Raw genomic sequence first — 16,423 nt, 5'->3', positions numbered from 1 at the left:
AATCCCGAGGAACGTGCATGCGATAGCTATCAGGGGCGGGTTCTGCACAGTGCTTAAGATGGTCGAGCTATGATTAAGCTCCTTTTGAAGTGACTCGGAATTCTGCAGAGAGGTAAATGTGCCGGGAACCACAAGATAGCCAGCTAATAGAGCCCAGCTAGCGAAGCTTGCTAAGAAATTATACGCCCAGTGGATATTATTCAGCTCCAAAAGCATATGAATGTACTCCGTATCCACAGTGAAGTTTGTTCCGGTACGCGCTGGAAGGGGTGCATCAGGTTGTGGTGCATCCAAGGCGGCTTGCATTTTCTCAGAAGAAACATAACAAAAACAGATCAAGATGGCCAAAAGTGAACAATATCTGCTTACAATGGGGTCAAAGTCTTCTATTACTGAGGTATATAAATTATAAGCGGTAGGTAGCCTGTAAGGTAGAGTTTGGTAAGTATCGTGTTATAGCATACACAGTCTTAATTGCCTAGCCAATGACGTAAGTTAGTACAGCAAAGGGGCTCAAATAGCAGATTTTGGTTTTTTACAGTTAGTTGGCGCCTAGAAATTACAAAAAAGCTATCCGGTGGAGATTTACTAAGGAAAAAAAATTAGGGCCATAATACCCTCGACATAATGTAGTAGATTACACGTCTTTTTTCAGCGCCCCAATTGTGCCTTTTGTGCAATCGTGCATATAATATTCATCGGTCGAAGACACCAGCTCCCGGACTTGATTTTAAGAAACGGATGCTAGAAAGCGTTAGTTTGCTGGACTTTGATTGGAGATGTTTATTCATCTGACACATACTTTGAGAAGTTGCTCTGTTGTTGCCGAGCATGGAGCACCAGCAAAATCTCCCGCGAGCAGTCTTACAGTCCCACCCGCCTCTTCAGCCTTATCCAGGCGAAGTAGGTTTCGTATCATAGCGCATACCGCCTGCAGATCCTGGGTCTTTCTGCACGGGTTCGACGCACGGATCATACTCTCACCAACATTCCCTAGCCACTGTCAGCCATCGGGAAGTGGTTCTGTTAGCGGGCATACTGACCGATCTTGACATCTCCATTCTCCATGACGAAAATATTTTCCGGACACAGGTCTCCATGGCCAACACCAAGTTCATCATGGATGTAACTCAAGCCGTTAAGAACCTGACAGAAGGTTAATCACTTGCGCCGAACAGGATATCCTAAAGTCTTACCTCATTACAAAGTGTAGCTACTTCAACTTCGCCCAGTTTGAATACCGGCCAAAGTTGGCAAATTTCCTCCAGGGAGATACCCCAGCGCTCGTAAACAAAAAAAACAGAGTTATCGGTTACAAAGGCCTCTTTGAGGTTGACCAGGTTGTGATGGTGAGTGGCCCTCAAATGGCCCACTTTTTTCTCTGTATCGTTTGTTGTAAACTTTTTGACATATGCCACTGGAAGGTTTTCTGTGAATTCAATGGCATTAATCCCACCCCACTGGGGCTCCATCCCAACAAAAAAACGATCGTATGTTTTATATGGGTGGCTATATTGAACAAAACTTGACCCTCTCGCGACTGGCTCTTTCATGCTCTCGGGGAAAGTCTTTGGAAGAGCGGTTTGACGCAAGTTAATTGGAGAAGCAAGGACCTTGGACTCTGCCATCATTGTTTCAATGTAGTTTGATTTAGCAGTCCTTGCCACTTCACGCATGGTATTTATACGCAAGGCAATGCCTCTAGAAAGGGATCAGGCCTATGATTACAAGTCTAGATCGATACGCTAATAGTGAATTTGTCTTTGAGGTCAAGTGTATTACAGTATATGACAAACATGAGTTTGACATGGTCCAGCAGTTTGAGTTTTACCGGCTCCAGTTATCACCGATTTTATGTTCTCATGGTATGGCATTCAAAATCAAAATTTCACCATCCTCGGGTCATATATCGTATCCATGGAAGGGACTTTTTATTTATTTCATTTTATTTTGTTTTTATATATTTTTGATGTCTAGTGGGTGGTGGGGCGTAATCTTTATGTATCCGTATTAAAGAAGACAGGATATTTTACATCTAGGTTAGTGGGTCAAGGAACAAGATATGTTTTCCCTTGAATTTTCGTCGATTCACTTTTCAAGTGAGCAGAATGGTATGTCCCATGCGGGGCATGGGGTAATTTTCCTGAGTGGGTCAAATATTATTGTATCTTTCCTTGGCTCAGGAACAAAGGCTAGATATAATAAATAAATTACAAAAGCGGGCTGTAATTTATATGGTGGGTATTAGAGGTGGGTAAATTACTCTGCAGCAGAGTTTCTACGTAGTAGGTTTTTAAAACATGACGAGCTTTTGTTCAAAATGCCGGCATTGTATTATCCACCCAAATCGTGCCAGTCATAAACTTAATAATAACCGTCATTCTGTAATATCCCAGCCTCCCTGCCCCGAACTGTAATAAATGTAATATGCCATTATCCCGCAGACTTCGGTTATTCAATCAGTCGCTATTATGCTGCGACCGGGCCCTGAACTACTTGACTTGAATGAATTGTGTCATCCCGCAACTTCATTGATTTGCGGCCAACTTCGTACTGCACCGAGGGCGTTTTCCTGCTGTATGCTTTATGAAAGTTAATTTTATTTGTGTATTTTATCTATCAAATCTAGCCTCGGTTTAAATTTCTCAGGCCTTAAGCTTTGTATATCTCAATGTAATTAAAGAGTAATATATTTATGATTAAGTGAGGTAATGTTGACCACGATTGTATATCTTCATATTTCTCACTGGAGACGAACCGCCTTTAATAGCCAGCCTGAGAATTTTTCTCGATATGGACGATACCCAGCACCAAGCCGGCTTTGGTGATCTCCCGCCCGAATTACTGTTGTATATTATCCAATATGCTAAAGAAGGTAGCTCTTTGTTACCACTCTCATCAGCCAATCGAGCACTACGCCAGCTTTGTGCCTCCCACATTTTCAGAAAGCTAAAGGTGGCCTTCTCAATAGCGGGAATGGACCGCCTACTGCATATATCACACTCTAGGATAGCACCGCATGTCCGAGAGATTGTTTATGAGGTTCCCGAGAGAATTGACCCTCGTGAGTACTAGCTACCTTCAATAGATAACTTGCTAATAATGCTCCTAGTTGTCGAAAACTACGACTATTTTCAATCTCAGATCTATACGCCAGCTGAGTATGACCGTGATCAGAACGAATGCTTCTGGACTTTTGGGGGAAAGAAGGTCCCATACTCGAACATCTTTCACTATTTTAGCGCTCGGGCACAGGAACAGCGCCTGGTCCAAGAGAAAGCTCGAGACACCGAGGCCCTTATAACCTCTATTCCCCGTTTTAGTAACCTGGAAACAGTGGAATTGGTCTTCATAGACGGGATTCAATCACCTTTTCGATGGTTTGCGGGTCGCGTCTTGGACGGTATGCACGCCCTTACCGAGCACCTGGTGAAAATGACAGCAGCCATGATGGTCGCCGAGCTGGATGGTGTAACAGTAAGGGCGTTCACGATATCTGGGTTTTACTCTCGACTCGAGCCAGCCGACCCGGTTTTACTAGACTGGGTTGGCCACGCACTCAGGCACGTTGAAGAGCTTAAGGCCATCAATAGCCCTACGATCTTGGAGTTGCTAAGTCGAGTTTCTCTCCCTTCTCTGCAGCGATTCGAGCTGGCAAGCTGCTGGATATCCTTAGAGAATCTCGAGGAATTCGTCCGAAAACACGCGGCTTCCTTGCGTTTTCTTCACCTAGAAGAGACGTGGTTACTCCACGAGAAGATCAACGAGGATGGAATCTTTCTATCAATGGCGAGTGCACAGTCCGTATTCAACAATTTGGAAGTGATTTGGAATATTGGCATCCTTGACGAGCTTACGATCAATCGTCAACCTGGGGGATTGTATGAGGCGCAGGCGCGGGTCTGTTCCTAAAGACCTTCACATGGTTCAATATAATTGCAGCCATTTATTCCGAAATGAACCGTTTTTGAAATCTTTTAATCAGTATCTATTGTGACAACTATTGCCAGGATCCTAACGGTGTTGGTTGCCTGAACCCTCAGGCAGATAACGCTTCGGTGGCTGACTAAGCCAGGCACACAAAGTTTCTTCGAGTGTTGTCATTAGTGTTGTTTCTTCCTCACGCTTAGAATTCAACATATTTCTCACCTACGAGCTTGCTACATAGTTGGAGAATGGTTGTAGCATCTATAAGAGAATCACAATGAAGCTACGCGATTGACCACTTCAGCCTCTTCCTGATTTTGGTAATTCTTGTTCGTTTTTATCTTGTTGACTTGCTCTTTTTGCCTTCCTTCATAGTTCCGTTTTCTAGGCCGAAAATGAAGCGAGCAATACACAAATCAGGTCTGTGATTGAGATGGAAAATCTGCTAGGAGCCTTTTGTGTTTGATCGAGGCGGTTCATCATCGCGGGGTTATCTACAGGTCTGCGTGCCCGAAGGTAAAGATTACCCGTGACCCGAACACTTCCTATTGTGGTTAGGATATTTCTGGCAGCCGGCGCATCCTCAAAACAAACAAACGCCCCTTAAGAAACCTACTTGATTTCCCACCTTTTCAACGGCAATGAGAAATGTCCTCCCAAGAGATACAAGAGCTGCGCCGGCGGCTCGAAGAAGAACGCCGGTTACGAGAAGAAGAGCAGCGACTACGAGAAGAAGAGCAACGGCGACGAGAAGAAGAGCAAAGACGACGTGAGCGAGCCGAACAGTTTCAGATCGAAGCTGAGGAACAACTGAAAATTCAAACCCAAGAAACGACACTCCCCGAATTTCTTGACGCATGTCATGTGGATTTATTTCTCGGCCTGACAATCCAGAAAGACAGAAATTCGTCGACAAAAGGAGACCCCGCGAACGCCGACCGTAAACTCCGCCCGGCCAAGATTCGAGAGTGGACCAGCTTTCCAAACGAACAAAGTTCGGTCTGGGAGGACCTGATGAATACTAAGTTTGTGACAGAACGACATTTTACGCCCCTGATAGCGTTAAAAGAATATGGAAAAGAAGCCCGACAAAGGATGGTTAGTTCAGAGTTGGATTTAGGTTACTTTCAACGGCAGACTGTTGAGTCCCGCGTCGCGACCGTTGTCAAACAGCTATACGCAAATCGCCGTCTGCAACAAACGTTTTGCCTGAATGGAGACATCAGCTTTGAAAACCACGCCAACACCCTGACAGATGAGTCAAACATCGTGGCGGATATGAGCTCTATAAGCCTAACTCAGAGGCAACCACGTCGCTCTGGCCGTTTGGCCGCAAAATCGGGTAGCACTGACCCTTTAGCTCAGCCGCCAGGAAAAAGCTACAAAAATACACAACCAAGAAGCTCTCGCCCTCGAGCCGACCAGTTCTGTGTTTACAACAAGGGTCCCGAGGGGAAAGCTCCGGCTTTTATTATTGAGTATAAAGCGCCTCATAAACTTTCTCTCGCCCATATTAAGGCCGGGCTCCAACCCATGGATCTTGACGAGGTACTCCGCTTGCAAAAAGAAGAAACGCCTGAATCCACCTGCCGTCGAACAATTGCCGCAGTGATCACACAAGCATTTTCTTACATGATTCACGGGGGGCTAGAATATGGCTATGTGTGTACCGGTGAAGCATTTATATTTCTCCGTGTGCTTGATAATGACGCTTCTACTATATACTATTATCTTTCAGTGCCAGAAGAGGATGTTGGGCCAACAACAGGATGGACAGGGCGTCCAAACAGTGACAACCGACTCCACCTGACTGCGTTGGGCCAGGTATTAGCGTTCACTCTTCGCGCTCTGCGGTTTCCAACTCGGGATCTCGCTTGGACGACCTGGGCAACGCGTGGCTTAGACACCTGGGTTATGGTATACGACGACCTACTGGACGAAATATCAGAGAAGGATATCCCTTCTTCGGATTTCAAGCCACCGACACGGAGTAGGAACGAATATTGTCGAGCAACCCCTGTAAAAACCCGATCAAAATCTACTGCTATTGCATCATGTAACTCTTTGCAAAATCCGAGGCCGCCTGATGATGACGCTGGAGATGGCTTTGATCCAGATACGCCTAGTCGACGACCCCGAGAACCCTCCTTTCCTAACCCTTTGTCATCCTCATCAGGGACAGGTGAGGCATTACAGGGTTTTCACTCGAAAGGCAAGTCTCGACAGTACTGCACACAACTGTGTCTCTTGGGCCTGGTCAAGGGAGGAGAATTGGATCGAACTTGTCCTAATGTGTTGGACCACGGAACCAGTCGACACGAACTAAATCGAACAACCCTCATCCATCGACTGAGCCGGCAGCTATCCAACAATAATCTTTTTCGTGATTCGCAGCTGGGATGCGAATCGCTGCACATTCATGGGACCCGTGGAGCTCTCTTTAAAATCACTTTGTGGTCTCACGGATACGTTTTTGTTGGCAAAGGGGTGCCCGCCGAGTTTGTAAAGGGCTCAAAGCACGAGAAGCTCATCTATTCACGCCTTTCTCCAATTCAAGGGACCTCAGTGCCTGTTCTACTTGGCAGCCTACGACTTAGTCGTCCTTTCTCTTATGACGGCATAGCGGAAATTGTTCATTTAACACTGATGGGCTACGCCGGAGGGACCCTTGCAAGTCAGCAGGGTCTCGATCGTTGTGGGATTGTTAGTCAGGCTGAGAAATCCTTACAGGCAATCCACAATCTAGGTGTGCTTCACAGTGATCCGATACCCGGAAACATGGTTTGGAACCAGAAGTTGGGTCAGGTGATGTTCATTGATTTTGAGCGGGCATCGCTGCAAACCCGACGTGTACCACTTGGTCGCATTTCACCTAACAAGAAACGAAAACGGGATATCTGCTTGGAAAGCCCAAATAAGCGACTGACATGTTTTGAGCGCGAGAAGCGACGCATGAGACATGAATTAGGATGATCATATCTTCCAAAACAGTACTTTCTGAATTCGTGACATCACCTGGCTCCCAAGACATTCCATTTGTAGAGTGCTTAGCCATTCCATCTCAACGCCAGTCCACCGGTGCAAGTTGTCTAGAACGATAATAGACAGATAATTGTTATAAACAGCGAAGCCGTTCGAGTTGGCACTAGCGACAGACAGACCTGTGTGCGCACCGCTTTTAACATGTTCAGCTCTTGCAGGAGATAATACCATGTCGCTGAAACAAAGAAATGTCATACTTTGCTCGAGTAACTGGCGTTCAAAATTTGCAGCGTTTCCTCTTATGCCAATAGTTATCATTGCTACCAACGACTCATGCCCCAGCACTGTCTCCCTTTCGGCCCTATTTTTGACGTCAGAACATGCCTGGAATCACTGAAGTAAAAAAAGAATGAATGAAACAATTCGTTTTGCTCAAGGAAGTACGAATAAAAAACGGGTAACGATGCAAATGTGGATAAATCTTCGAGCATAGCGGTCCCCACCGCTGCTGGAGAGGAAGATCTCAGCGCAGCGTTTTACCAGTTCTCGACCGATTTGCTTGTTATCAGCAAGCACGCCATTATAGATAGCTTTGGTCGATTTGGATATGACCCCGACTGTTCAGGCATCTAAATATCCTTGCCTTTCTAATGTTTCAACATCTCCAACCTACCCTTTACGACAGCTAAGCCGGGACACTATGTCACCAGGACAAGATCAAACTACACCACTTCTAAGCACACGTTATGTAAATTAGGGCCGTCTATCTTAAGTTTTTACTGGGAACTGCAAAACCAGCTTCACTGCCTCACACTTTCCTCTTTATTGTGAGCCCCACTGCCAAGGCGCTAGTCAGAAGAATAAGTGCGCATTATAGGGCAATCCGAGCACATAGGCTTGGTGAGCAGCATCAACGGAGTATCTAATTATACAGTAATTATATGAACTGGTATGGCTGAGGATACGTCTGACTCAACAGGTAGAACCGTGGCGATTAGACTTCATGGATTCGCCACTCAATTAGAATCTAGAACCGAGTAGCATGTTCTTGAAGGAAATACGTCTAGATAAATCCGTCTGTCTCCCAGGCCCTTCTTTTGTAAAGATACTTGAAAATATAATGTCAGAAAATGATAATTAAAGGAAATTGATTATTTCCGGAATCCTAAAAAAGAAATCCGACCTGACTGGTGTCCTAAGGCAAGTATGTTGGATTTGGTCGCTGAACAAGAATATCTAGCTTCGGGAGGGAGCCACAAGACTTGTTTCCCGTTTACAGCTATCCATTCACTCTGTGGAGATACCCATGGGTCGATATTCAGTGAATTGGGGATAGGGTTGCCACAGCTGGATTGTATCTTGAATGATCCTAGGTTAGTTTTGAGATAGGAGCTATCTGGCGAAAATTCGAGCTCCGAGATAAAACCCTCAGTGCTCAGGATTCCCTGTAGAGCGCCCGTGGCTGGATCCCAGAGCCGTACTGTTTTATCTGCTGAGCCGGACGCCAGTAGCCGGCCATCAGGTGAGAAAGCCACAGAATGAACCCAGTCTGTATGGCCTTCAAGCGTCTGTTGGAGAGCGCCCGAGGCTGGGTCCCAGAGCCGTACTGTTTTATCTGCTGAGCCGGACGCCAGTAGCCGGCCATCAGGTGAGAAAGCCACAGACTGAACCGAGGATGTATGGCCTTCAAGCGTCTGTTGGAGAGCGCCCGAGGCTGGGTCCCAGAGCCGTACTGTTGTATCTGCTGAGCCGGACGCCAGTAGCCGGCCATCAGGTGAGAAAGCCACAGACCGAACCCAGTCTGTATGGCCTTCAAGTGTCTGTTGAAGAGCGCCCGAGGCTGGGTCCCAGAGCCGTACTGTCCCATCGTTTGAGCCGGACGCCAGTAGCCGGCCATCAGGTGAGAAAGCCACAGACCGAACCGAGGATGTATGGCCTTCAAGTGTCTGTTGAAGAGCGCCCGAGGCTGGGTCCCAGAGCCGTACTGCTTTATCCCTTGAGCCGGACGCCAGTAGCCGGCCATCAGGTGACAAAGCCACCGACTCAACCGAGTCTGTATGGCCTTCGAGCGTCTGCAATTCTGCACTCCAGTTCTCGAAAACTTCTGGGAACTGGCAGATCCAATTAGGAAGTTCTGACTGGAACTTCTCACGGATTATTGCTGTTCGAGGAGAAAATACCAGTCCTGCACAATAGATCTGAAGTGGCGCTTCATCGGCTATCTGGCGATTTTTCAGAACAAATCGCTTTGCATCATATAGAAAATCAGCTAGCCAGTGTGACTTTTTCTGCCAGTTAGCGCTTAATCTTCTGGCTCCTATTCAACATTACTGACCTTTCCTAGTGACTGCAAAGCTGTAATATTGTGAATTATTTCTGAAACCCATCCAAAAAGACTCATCACTTCCACCCAATGCAAGAAATGCGACTCTAGAAAACCTTTTATTAATGTCCAGTTTATAGCGGATGGTTCACTGTTCTCTAAATGGCGTATCCAGTATCGACATGCATATCGAAGTTCAGGTAGAACATTTCTCTCGAGTGCCGCCCTGTCGATCTCATCTCTTTTCACGCCTGGGTGTGAAAGACAGCATATATCTTTCTGTAGTTTCCGGTCCATATACTGAAGACAATCCTTGGCAAGTTGCATGTGGCCTGCCGATTCATGAATCCAGAACTTATCGGATGCTGAATGATCAACCAGAAACTCGCGAAATGAGAGGTGAAGAAGCTGAATGGGGGCATCATTTTCTTTTGGTACTGATACCACAGACTGGAGAGAATTCAATCTGCCTCGGACTTTGGTTTCGTCAAAACAAATGAGCTTGGCCAGGGAGACCGATGAGAGCGGGCTGAGGAGAAGAACAATAGTACCCATGATTCGGTAGAAGTCGGCCATCCAGTCCTCTCGTTCTTTCGGCTTTTTCTGTAACACAATATGCTCTAAGACTGGGAAATAGATATCAGTCAATTTTGAATATTCACTGTCAATCTTCATCCCGTCGCTTGAGCGTGAGGATAAGATAGCTTGGAGTCGGGCATCTGGTAGTTCTCCATCACAATTAATGAACCGACATATTGTCGCGGCGTAGATGAATAGAGGAACAGCCATATTGACTAGGGCCTTAAAGTTCTCATCCCCAGGCCAGTCTTGAGGTAGTTCGTCGTGATCATCTCTTATCCCATTAAGCTTTTTCCGGAGAAAAATTGAGATATCGTCCTCGATAGTCGACCTCTTCACCTGATGGAGAATGATCACGTCCTTGTCGATCGGTCGAAAACCCTTGATGACAGGTGGTTCTGGCCTACTAGTTATAAACACTCGTAGCTGGACATCTTTCAAGTTATTCAACTTAGGCAAAGTTGAGAGAAAGGCCGCGACGTCAGCTGAAACTTGGCACTCATCCAGAGCGTCGATGACGACTACCAGGATCAACGGAGTCCTTAAGCCAAGATCGAGGCTCTTGAGGGGTTTAAAAAGCAGTTCATTAAACTGTTCTTGTGGATTGCGGCTTCCAATATCACGCAAGTCCCTAATTACCTTCTTGACTGGCTGCTGGAGACGAGATAATCTCTCCATCATTTGTTTAGTAAGCGTGGTAAAAAGTCGTCTGGCATCCTCACGGTCTGTTCCGCCCTTCTTAAAAAAGAAGCTGCCACCAAGCAAGCCCTCATCATCTAACCACCGAGCCACCGTCCGTGACACTGTGGATTTTCCTGTTCCTGCCATGCCCTGCAGCCAAAACACAGCTTGCCTATCTGGGTCAGTGGCCCAGCTCTTGATATCCTCAAGAAGTGCAGTTCGAGTCTCTTGCAGACATTCTTGATATTCTTCGCCGGTATATGCGTTATAATGAGCCTCTTCTGCAACCTTAAGCTCAGCAAGGATGATCTTGTCATGGATTTCATTGACTGAGTCCAGCATGCAGTCAATTTTGGTCAGTATTTGATCCGCCTTTTCAAGTAGCTGATTTCCTCTCTCCCTGTGTTCACGCCGGTCAACTATCTGGAGCCATCGGCCCAGATGTGATTCCGCTTCATCAATAGATCCCTGGAGTTTGGAAAGAGAATCTCCAGGCATGCTCTTCCAGATCCAGACAGCACGGCCGCGATCATAAAGTGACTGGACCAGGGCAGCAAATGTTAGAACTGTGATATATATCTGAACAAGAGCTGTCTCAACGTGTTCGTCGGTATTTGGGTCCTTTTGATATTCGTTCTCAACAAAGCTATACCGGGCAATAATGTCCGTAAGGAAAGCGCAAGATTCCAACCAAGTCACTTTCTGACTGCGATAATTTTGCGTCATCTTAAGTTGCTTCTGTTAGTCACATATTTTTTGATGTCTTTGAGGGGAAAATATAAGCATACAGTGAGTCCTAGGGACACGACTGCCCAGACACTATTCGCATGTCCTGTTGGGTCGAATGTCACAGCTGCCTGGATAAAGTCCTGGAAGCTAAGAACAGCCTTGATGATCTTTTGGGCTGGTTCTTTAATCTTGGATTTTTCTTGGTCGATTTCGTATTGGATCTTCACAGTTTCGACTACCCCACTGAGTGCCTTTAAATGACCCACAGTATCGGGATTGATATTCGCATCATCGCAGTCGATCGGTTTATTGCATTTCGGAATCGGTATAGACTTGATAAGTTGTTGCTTCTCTGGCTCGAGGTCATCAAAAGCGCGTTGCCACAGATCCGGTTTCGTAGGAGGGGCAGATGCAGGCTGGATCGAAGAATAATCCACTGATTGATCCCGTTGTCTTGACCGGTCGCACTGGTCCCTGTCTGGCGTGTCGTGTGAGACAGTATCGTGTTGCTCTAGGCCTTGACTTTTGACATCGCGTTGCCTGTCATTTGACTCGTGCGTCTCTTGACAGTGGGTGGGCGGAGCTTCCAGACCCGTTGAAGAGCCTTGGCTGATTTGATCGGGATCACTTACAGTCCCGTGGTCTCGATGCCACAACCTTTTCATTTTGCCCTTGACGCCCCTCAGTTTATCCTTGACATCGTGTCTGGTAGTTTCAGTCCCCATTATGGGCCAGTCAAGATTCGACAGTCAGAGTGAGGTGACGGCACGGCTTTGTCAGTGCTAAGGCTGCCAAAGTATTAATATATATACCCGACTGCTGAGTTGGCACGGTACGGCTGAGAAGTGGGACGTGCTCTAGGCATCTGATCCATTAAATTCCTAGCTGAAATTCCGAGCCGATCCAATTGGCTCAACAGCGCAGGAGTTGATTCTTAGCGCTAGACTATCGGTCTTGGCGTGGATAAACGCGTTGGCTTCAGGAGGATAGGGTGGTATCCCCGCAGCGTGGCCCCTGTCCGGTTTCCCATTTTCAGCGGGATCAGCGACACCAGATTCTACCCGCATATTGACAGGATTGTATTTGATGTCTCGAGTCTTTCAAGGATCAACTGATGCTGGAATATTTGAGGACTTTATTGAACAGCTTCCCCGGTCGATGGCCAGAGCCGAATCAGTTCTTATTATGGACAATGCGTCTTTCCATCATACTGACCGAGTAGCTGAGCTATGCTCAAATGCCGGAGTGAAGTTGTTGTACTTACCACCGTATTCTCCTGATTTAAACCTGATTGAAGAATTCTTTGCAGAACTCAAGGCGTTCGTGAGACGAAATTGGCAGAAACATGCAAATCGGAATTTTAGGGATTTCCTAGAATGGAGCTTGGACGTTGTGGGGTCAAGAAAACAGAGTGCACGGGTCATTTTTGACATGCAAACATTGATGTTGAGGATGAACAGATATAAATGGGTTATATATCGCAGAGTATATACTCCATGCAGCCTTATGGGTTAATGTGATGTTCGTGTTCATTATGTACCAGGCTTTCTATTAAGCGGAGGAGTTGTACTTAACGATATTTATAGTATGGAATACTGTAACGTGGGATAAGGTTTATTGATCTCGCGTCCCATTGTATGAACTAAAGCGTTACTAATGTTATGGCAAAGAGCGCTTCTGGCATAATTTATCAAGGTCATTTTGTATGCACCCATTTCTCAGACTAGCTCCTTGGCAGTGGGGCCCCAAATAAAGAAAAGAGTTCAAGACGGTGAAGATGGTTTTGCAGTCCTCAAACAGTATAGCGTATGATGTTTGACAAGATAGCAAGGGACTGAAGGCACCAAGGTTCGACCCCCTCCTGGAGAAAGCGATGCTAAATACCTCTGGATTAGCTTAAACTTTTTTCTTGAGTTCAGGGCATCTAACTTTGAGCAACTCATCCACTGTTGCAGTTGACGAGATGTTCATAAAGCTCTCAGCTTCAAGGTGGGGTCCAGATAGATCCTGTTCTAAGCAATCGAGCCTCAATAGCGTAGCTGCGATCTGGCCCACGGCGCGGTTGTCCATACTTCTGTCTTCGATATCTCGGCCGCGGACCATGCCATCTCCAACGTCGGCTTTCCAAGTTCAAGGTTAGCTTGGGTTCATATTGTATCACAATACAGTATCTCTTACTGATCTTCACTTGTCCTCTATCTGTTAGGATGATTGTACTGCACGATAGATTTCCATGTGCGATGCCGACTTCATTATGTATGTATTTGAGCCCTTTGAGAAGCTAGTCCAATGTGAGCAAACATTCAAGATTAGAAAGGAAAAGGCAGGGCAAAAGGTACAGACCTCCCGGCAGATACACGCAACTGCACCTGCATCCTTGAAGAATACGTTGGACGCTCGACGAATCTCCTCCAATGAGATACCGTAGCTGTCATATGCAATGACTATCGATCTATGGCCGAGGTAGGCTTCTTCCAGGTTGACTAAATTTTCGTGAGATGTTTTAACAATCTGGTCTGGACGTATCTGGAGTATTTCCAACGGATAGGTTTTGAAAAAAGACACTGGGTACATGTGGACAGCTGCAAGAGCCAACGAGTTCAGGCCACTGGACACCGGTAGAATGGGAAGATACAGCCTTTTTGTAACAGGAGGGAATCTTTGCTTCCTGAATGCCACAGGTAGTCCTGCATTATCAGGAGCGCTCCAAACGGCCCGAAGAGGAAGGGTGGTCTCCAAGCTCTGTTCGTGAAGTGAACCTTTATCTTCAGGTTTGTTCTTCAGCACTGACGGGATAATTGTCTGACGTCCGGCTTCGAGCATCTTTATTAACAGAGGTTATAAACTGCGAGATACACAAGGACCGTCTTTCAGTTAGGAGAGCCTTATATATAAGAGAAGATAGTACAGACATCACGCAAGCGCTATATTGGAGGGCGCCTTCTGGCCTTGCCTCCTAATATTTTAAGCCCTCCAACAGAGCAACGCCTATCAATTAGAAAATGAGTATTACCAGTTCACGTGATTAGTGCGATAAATAGAATTTAATACCAAGAATGACGCTATGATAGCCCAGCCTCTCCTTGCTATGTCTAATTAATTCACTTAATCGATTCGGGTAAGATAAAGAAGGACTAGAGATGCAGGATTTGGTAGCCAAGTCAAAAAAGAAAATTACATACATACAGCTAACGCTATTAGAAAGGAGTAGCGAGCCTCTCGACTCGTAATAATCAGGCGGAGATTCATAGTGCCTACTGTAATGATAAAAAACACACTCCAGGTAATGTTACAAATTCCCACCTGGAATTGCCGATCGACAATTAGTGGAGATTTTGTGACATTACCTGGAGTGTGCTAAAGACCAAATCTCCTGGCCTTACGAGAAAGGATTAAGCTAAAGTCAATGCCAACAGGTCGTATTAAATTACAGCCTTCAGATGAAGTGGGGTGTATTTTTGAGAGGTGGGCTAAATATATTACATGCATTCAGTTTGGCTATTCCTTATATCTTACGCTGAGTACTGGTTGCATTAGTAGATTTATTTAGTTTAACGCCCTCTCGTACTAGTCATCAATGACATAGGCCGAGCAGGTTTTTTCTTAATTTATCAGGCAGGAAGTAACAATGTAACATTGTCAGTCGTAGTAAATTATGTATCGTAATTTTTTCCTAGGCCGAAAGAATGTCACGGCTATTAAAAGCGTAGTGAATGTTCCGGCCTAGACCCAACTACACTCCGTTAACGAGAAGGCCCTCCGAGAGAGCTATTCGTTTCCCTTCAATTTGCTGATCCAGACTACATCGTTGAAGATATTTGCTCATGGATGTGCCCAAACATTCGAAGAATCCCACCAATCGCCAGACCCTACTACCCTTATCCCTGACCAAGCCTGATGAATACAGATATGATGGGTTAGAAAAATTGGAGACTTCGATGCCACCAGACAAAGAAGATGGAAAAGGAGATACCTCTCACAAGCTGCAGAAAATAAACGAGGTCCCATCTCGGACGCCTAATAAACTAGTTCCAAAAAATACTCGGTTTCCTATTGTTCCGCATTACAAAGAATTGACCTCACCATTAGAGGAATTATGGCAGAGATACCATCAACTTTTTGTGTCAAACCAAGCAGGTCCCGGGATTTTCGCCCATAGTAACACTGTTGACCACAGGCTTGTCGTGATCAAAGAACACAAAACTCGAGTGAGCTCTACACAGCGTCGTCAGCTTACACAGGCTCTAGAGGATAATCCTGTCAATGTTGTTTGCCTTCTCGATGTATTTATTGGACCGGAAACAGTGCATCCAGTCTATGAGCTGCTCGAGGTCTCGTTATACCAGGTACGAGCGACCAGCCGACAGGTGATTACCGAGATTGATCTTGCAATTATTGGTAAAGAGGTAAATAATATTCTGTTAAGCTGAGCAAGTGAGTACACTAATCCTTATTCCAGGTTTTGCAAGGGCTCCAGTACATCCACGATAGGCTGGGAATAACCTATGGGCAGTTGAATGTTAAGAATGTTCTTCTCTCATTATTTACCTGTAATTTGAAACTAGGTATGAATCAAGATTGGACCTAAGGAAGACAAGGACTAAAATATCTAAGCCAACATAGCAGAGTCGGTGTTTGGCTCTAGAGCTACAGGATTTGCAGATGACGTTCGGGGGGTTGGTACATTGCTCGTGAATATAAAAGAGCCGGCAACTCATGCGCGGGATCCGGGCGGTCTACAGCTCCAACATCGCGATGTCAGCGAACTCTGCCGCAATTTTATAAAGATAACGGACAGAGCATCAATCCAACAACTGCTTGAGGTAACGCGTTCATTTCTTCTTTGGATGATTCAAGCTGATGGTTGCAGGATGACTTCCTTCTCAAATCACCTGGCGTTGGACGCCTCCGGATCTTTGCTTGTCGGGCGATGGAATATGGGTCAAGAATGCGAGGCTAGAATAAATTGCTGTATCGTAGCGCTTTGACAAACTTCTAAATCGGACAGTACCTTGTTCCTCTAGCGTTTTGCCGGATTTTGCAACCTGTTTTGGAGCCATGACCGGTCATATGCCGTGTGATTCACCACCATTAGAGCTCTCGATCCACCAAGGGCATAATCCACGGGCGGGGGACGCAGGTGGTTACCAGTCCTCTGTTTCAGCACTGACCAGGTCAGAGGCACCATGGTGCGGGGCCAAT

General features: G+C 46.0%; 4 protein-coding genes across 4 annotated transcripts; 2 read left to right on the top strand and 2 right to left on the bottom strand.

Annotated features, from left to right (window-relative positions):
* Nucleotides 1-695: 695 nt before the first annotated feature.
* On the bottom strand, nt 696-1,631 carry KD926_008238 (uncharacterized protein; the record flags this gene model as incomplete). Its single annotated transcript, XM_053100940.1, has 5 exons — nt 696-744; nt 803-816; nt 869-993; nt 1,044-1,146; nt 1,197-1,631. 5 exons carry the CDS (start codon nt 1,629-1,631, stop codon nt 696-698), a joined length of 726 nt encoding a protein of 241 aa, XP_052955396.1.
* Nucleotides 1,632-2,976: 1,345 nt separating this feature from the next.
* Nucleotides 2,977-3,912, top strand: KD926_008237 (uncharacterized protein; the record flags this gene model as incomplete). Its single annotated transcript, XM_053100939.1, has 2 exons — nt 2,977-3,064; nt 3,113-3,912. The coding sequence occupies 2 exons, from the start codon at nt 2,977-2,979 to the stop codon at nt 3,910-3,912; spliced, it is 888 nt and encodes a 295-aa protein (XP_052955395.1).
* A 663-nt stretch (nt 3,913-4,575) lies between these two features.
* On the top strand, nt 4,576-6,900 carry KD926_008236 (uncharacterized protein; the record flags this gene model as incomplete). Its single annotated transcript, XM_053100937.1, has 1 exon — nt 4,576-6,900. The coding sequence occupies one exon, from the start codon at nt 4,576-4,578 to the stop codon at nt 6,898-6,900; it is 2,325 nt and encodes a 774-aa protein (XP_052955394.1).
* A 1,160-nt stretch (nt 6,901-8,060) lies between these two features.
* KD926_008235 (WD40 repeat domain-containing protein) lies at nt 8,061-11,946 on the bottom strand (the record flags this gene model as incomplete). Its single annotated transcript, XM_053100936.1, has 3 exons — nt 8,061-9,191; nt 9,245-11,218; nt 11,281-11,946. 3 exons carry the CDS (start codon nt 11,944-11,946, stop codon nt 8,061-8,063), a joined length of 3,771 nt encoding a protein of 1,256 aa, XP_052955393.1.
* Nucleotides 11,947-16,423: the final 4,477 nt, after the last annotated feature.

The sequence above is a fragment of the Aspergillus affinis genome (assembly GCF_023601865.1).
Source record: "Aspergillus affinis strain CMG 70 chromosome Unknown NODE_52_length_214890_cov_85_929348, whole genome shotgun sequence".
Classification (NCBI taxonomy): Eukaryota; Fungi; Ascomycota; class Eurotiomycetes; order Eurotiales; family Aspergillaceae; genus Aspergillus; species Aspergillus affinis.
The sequence above is the reverse complement of the archived record's forward strand: the minus strand, read 5'-3'. Positions and strand labels throughout refer to the sequence as shown.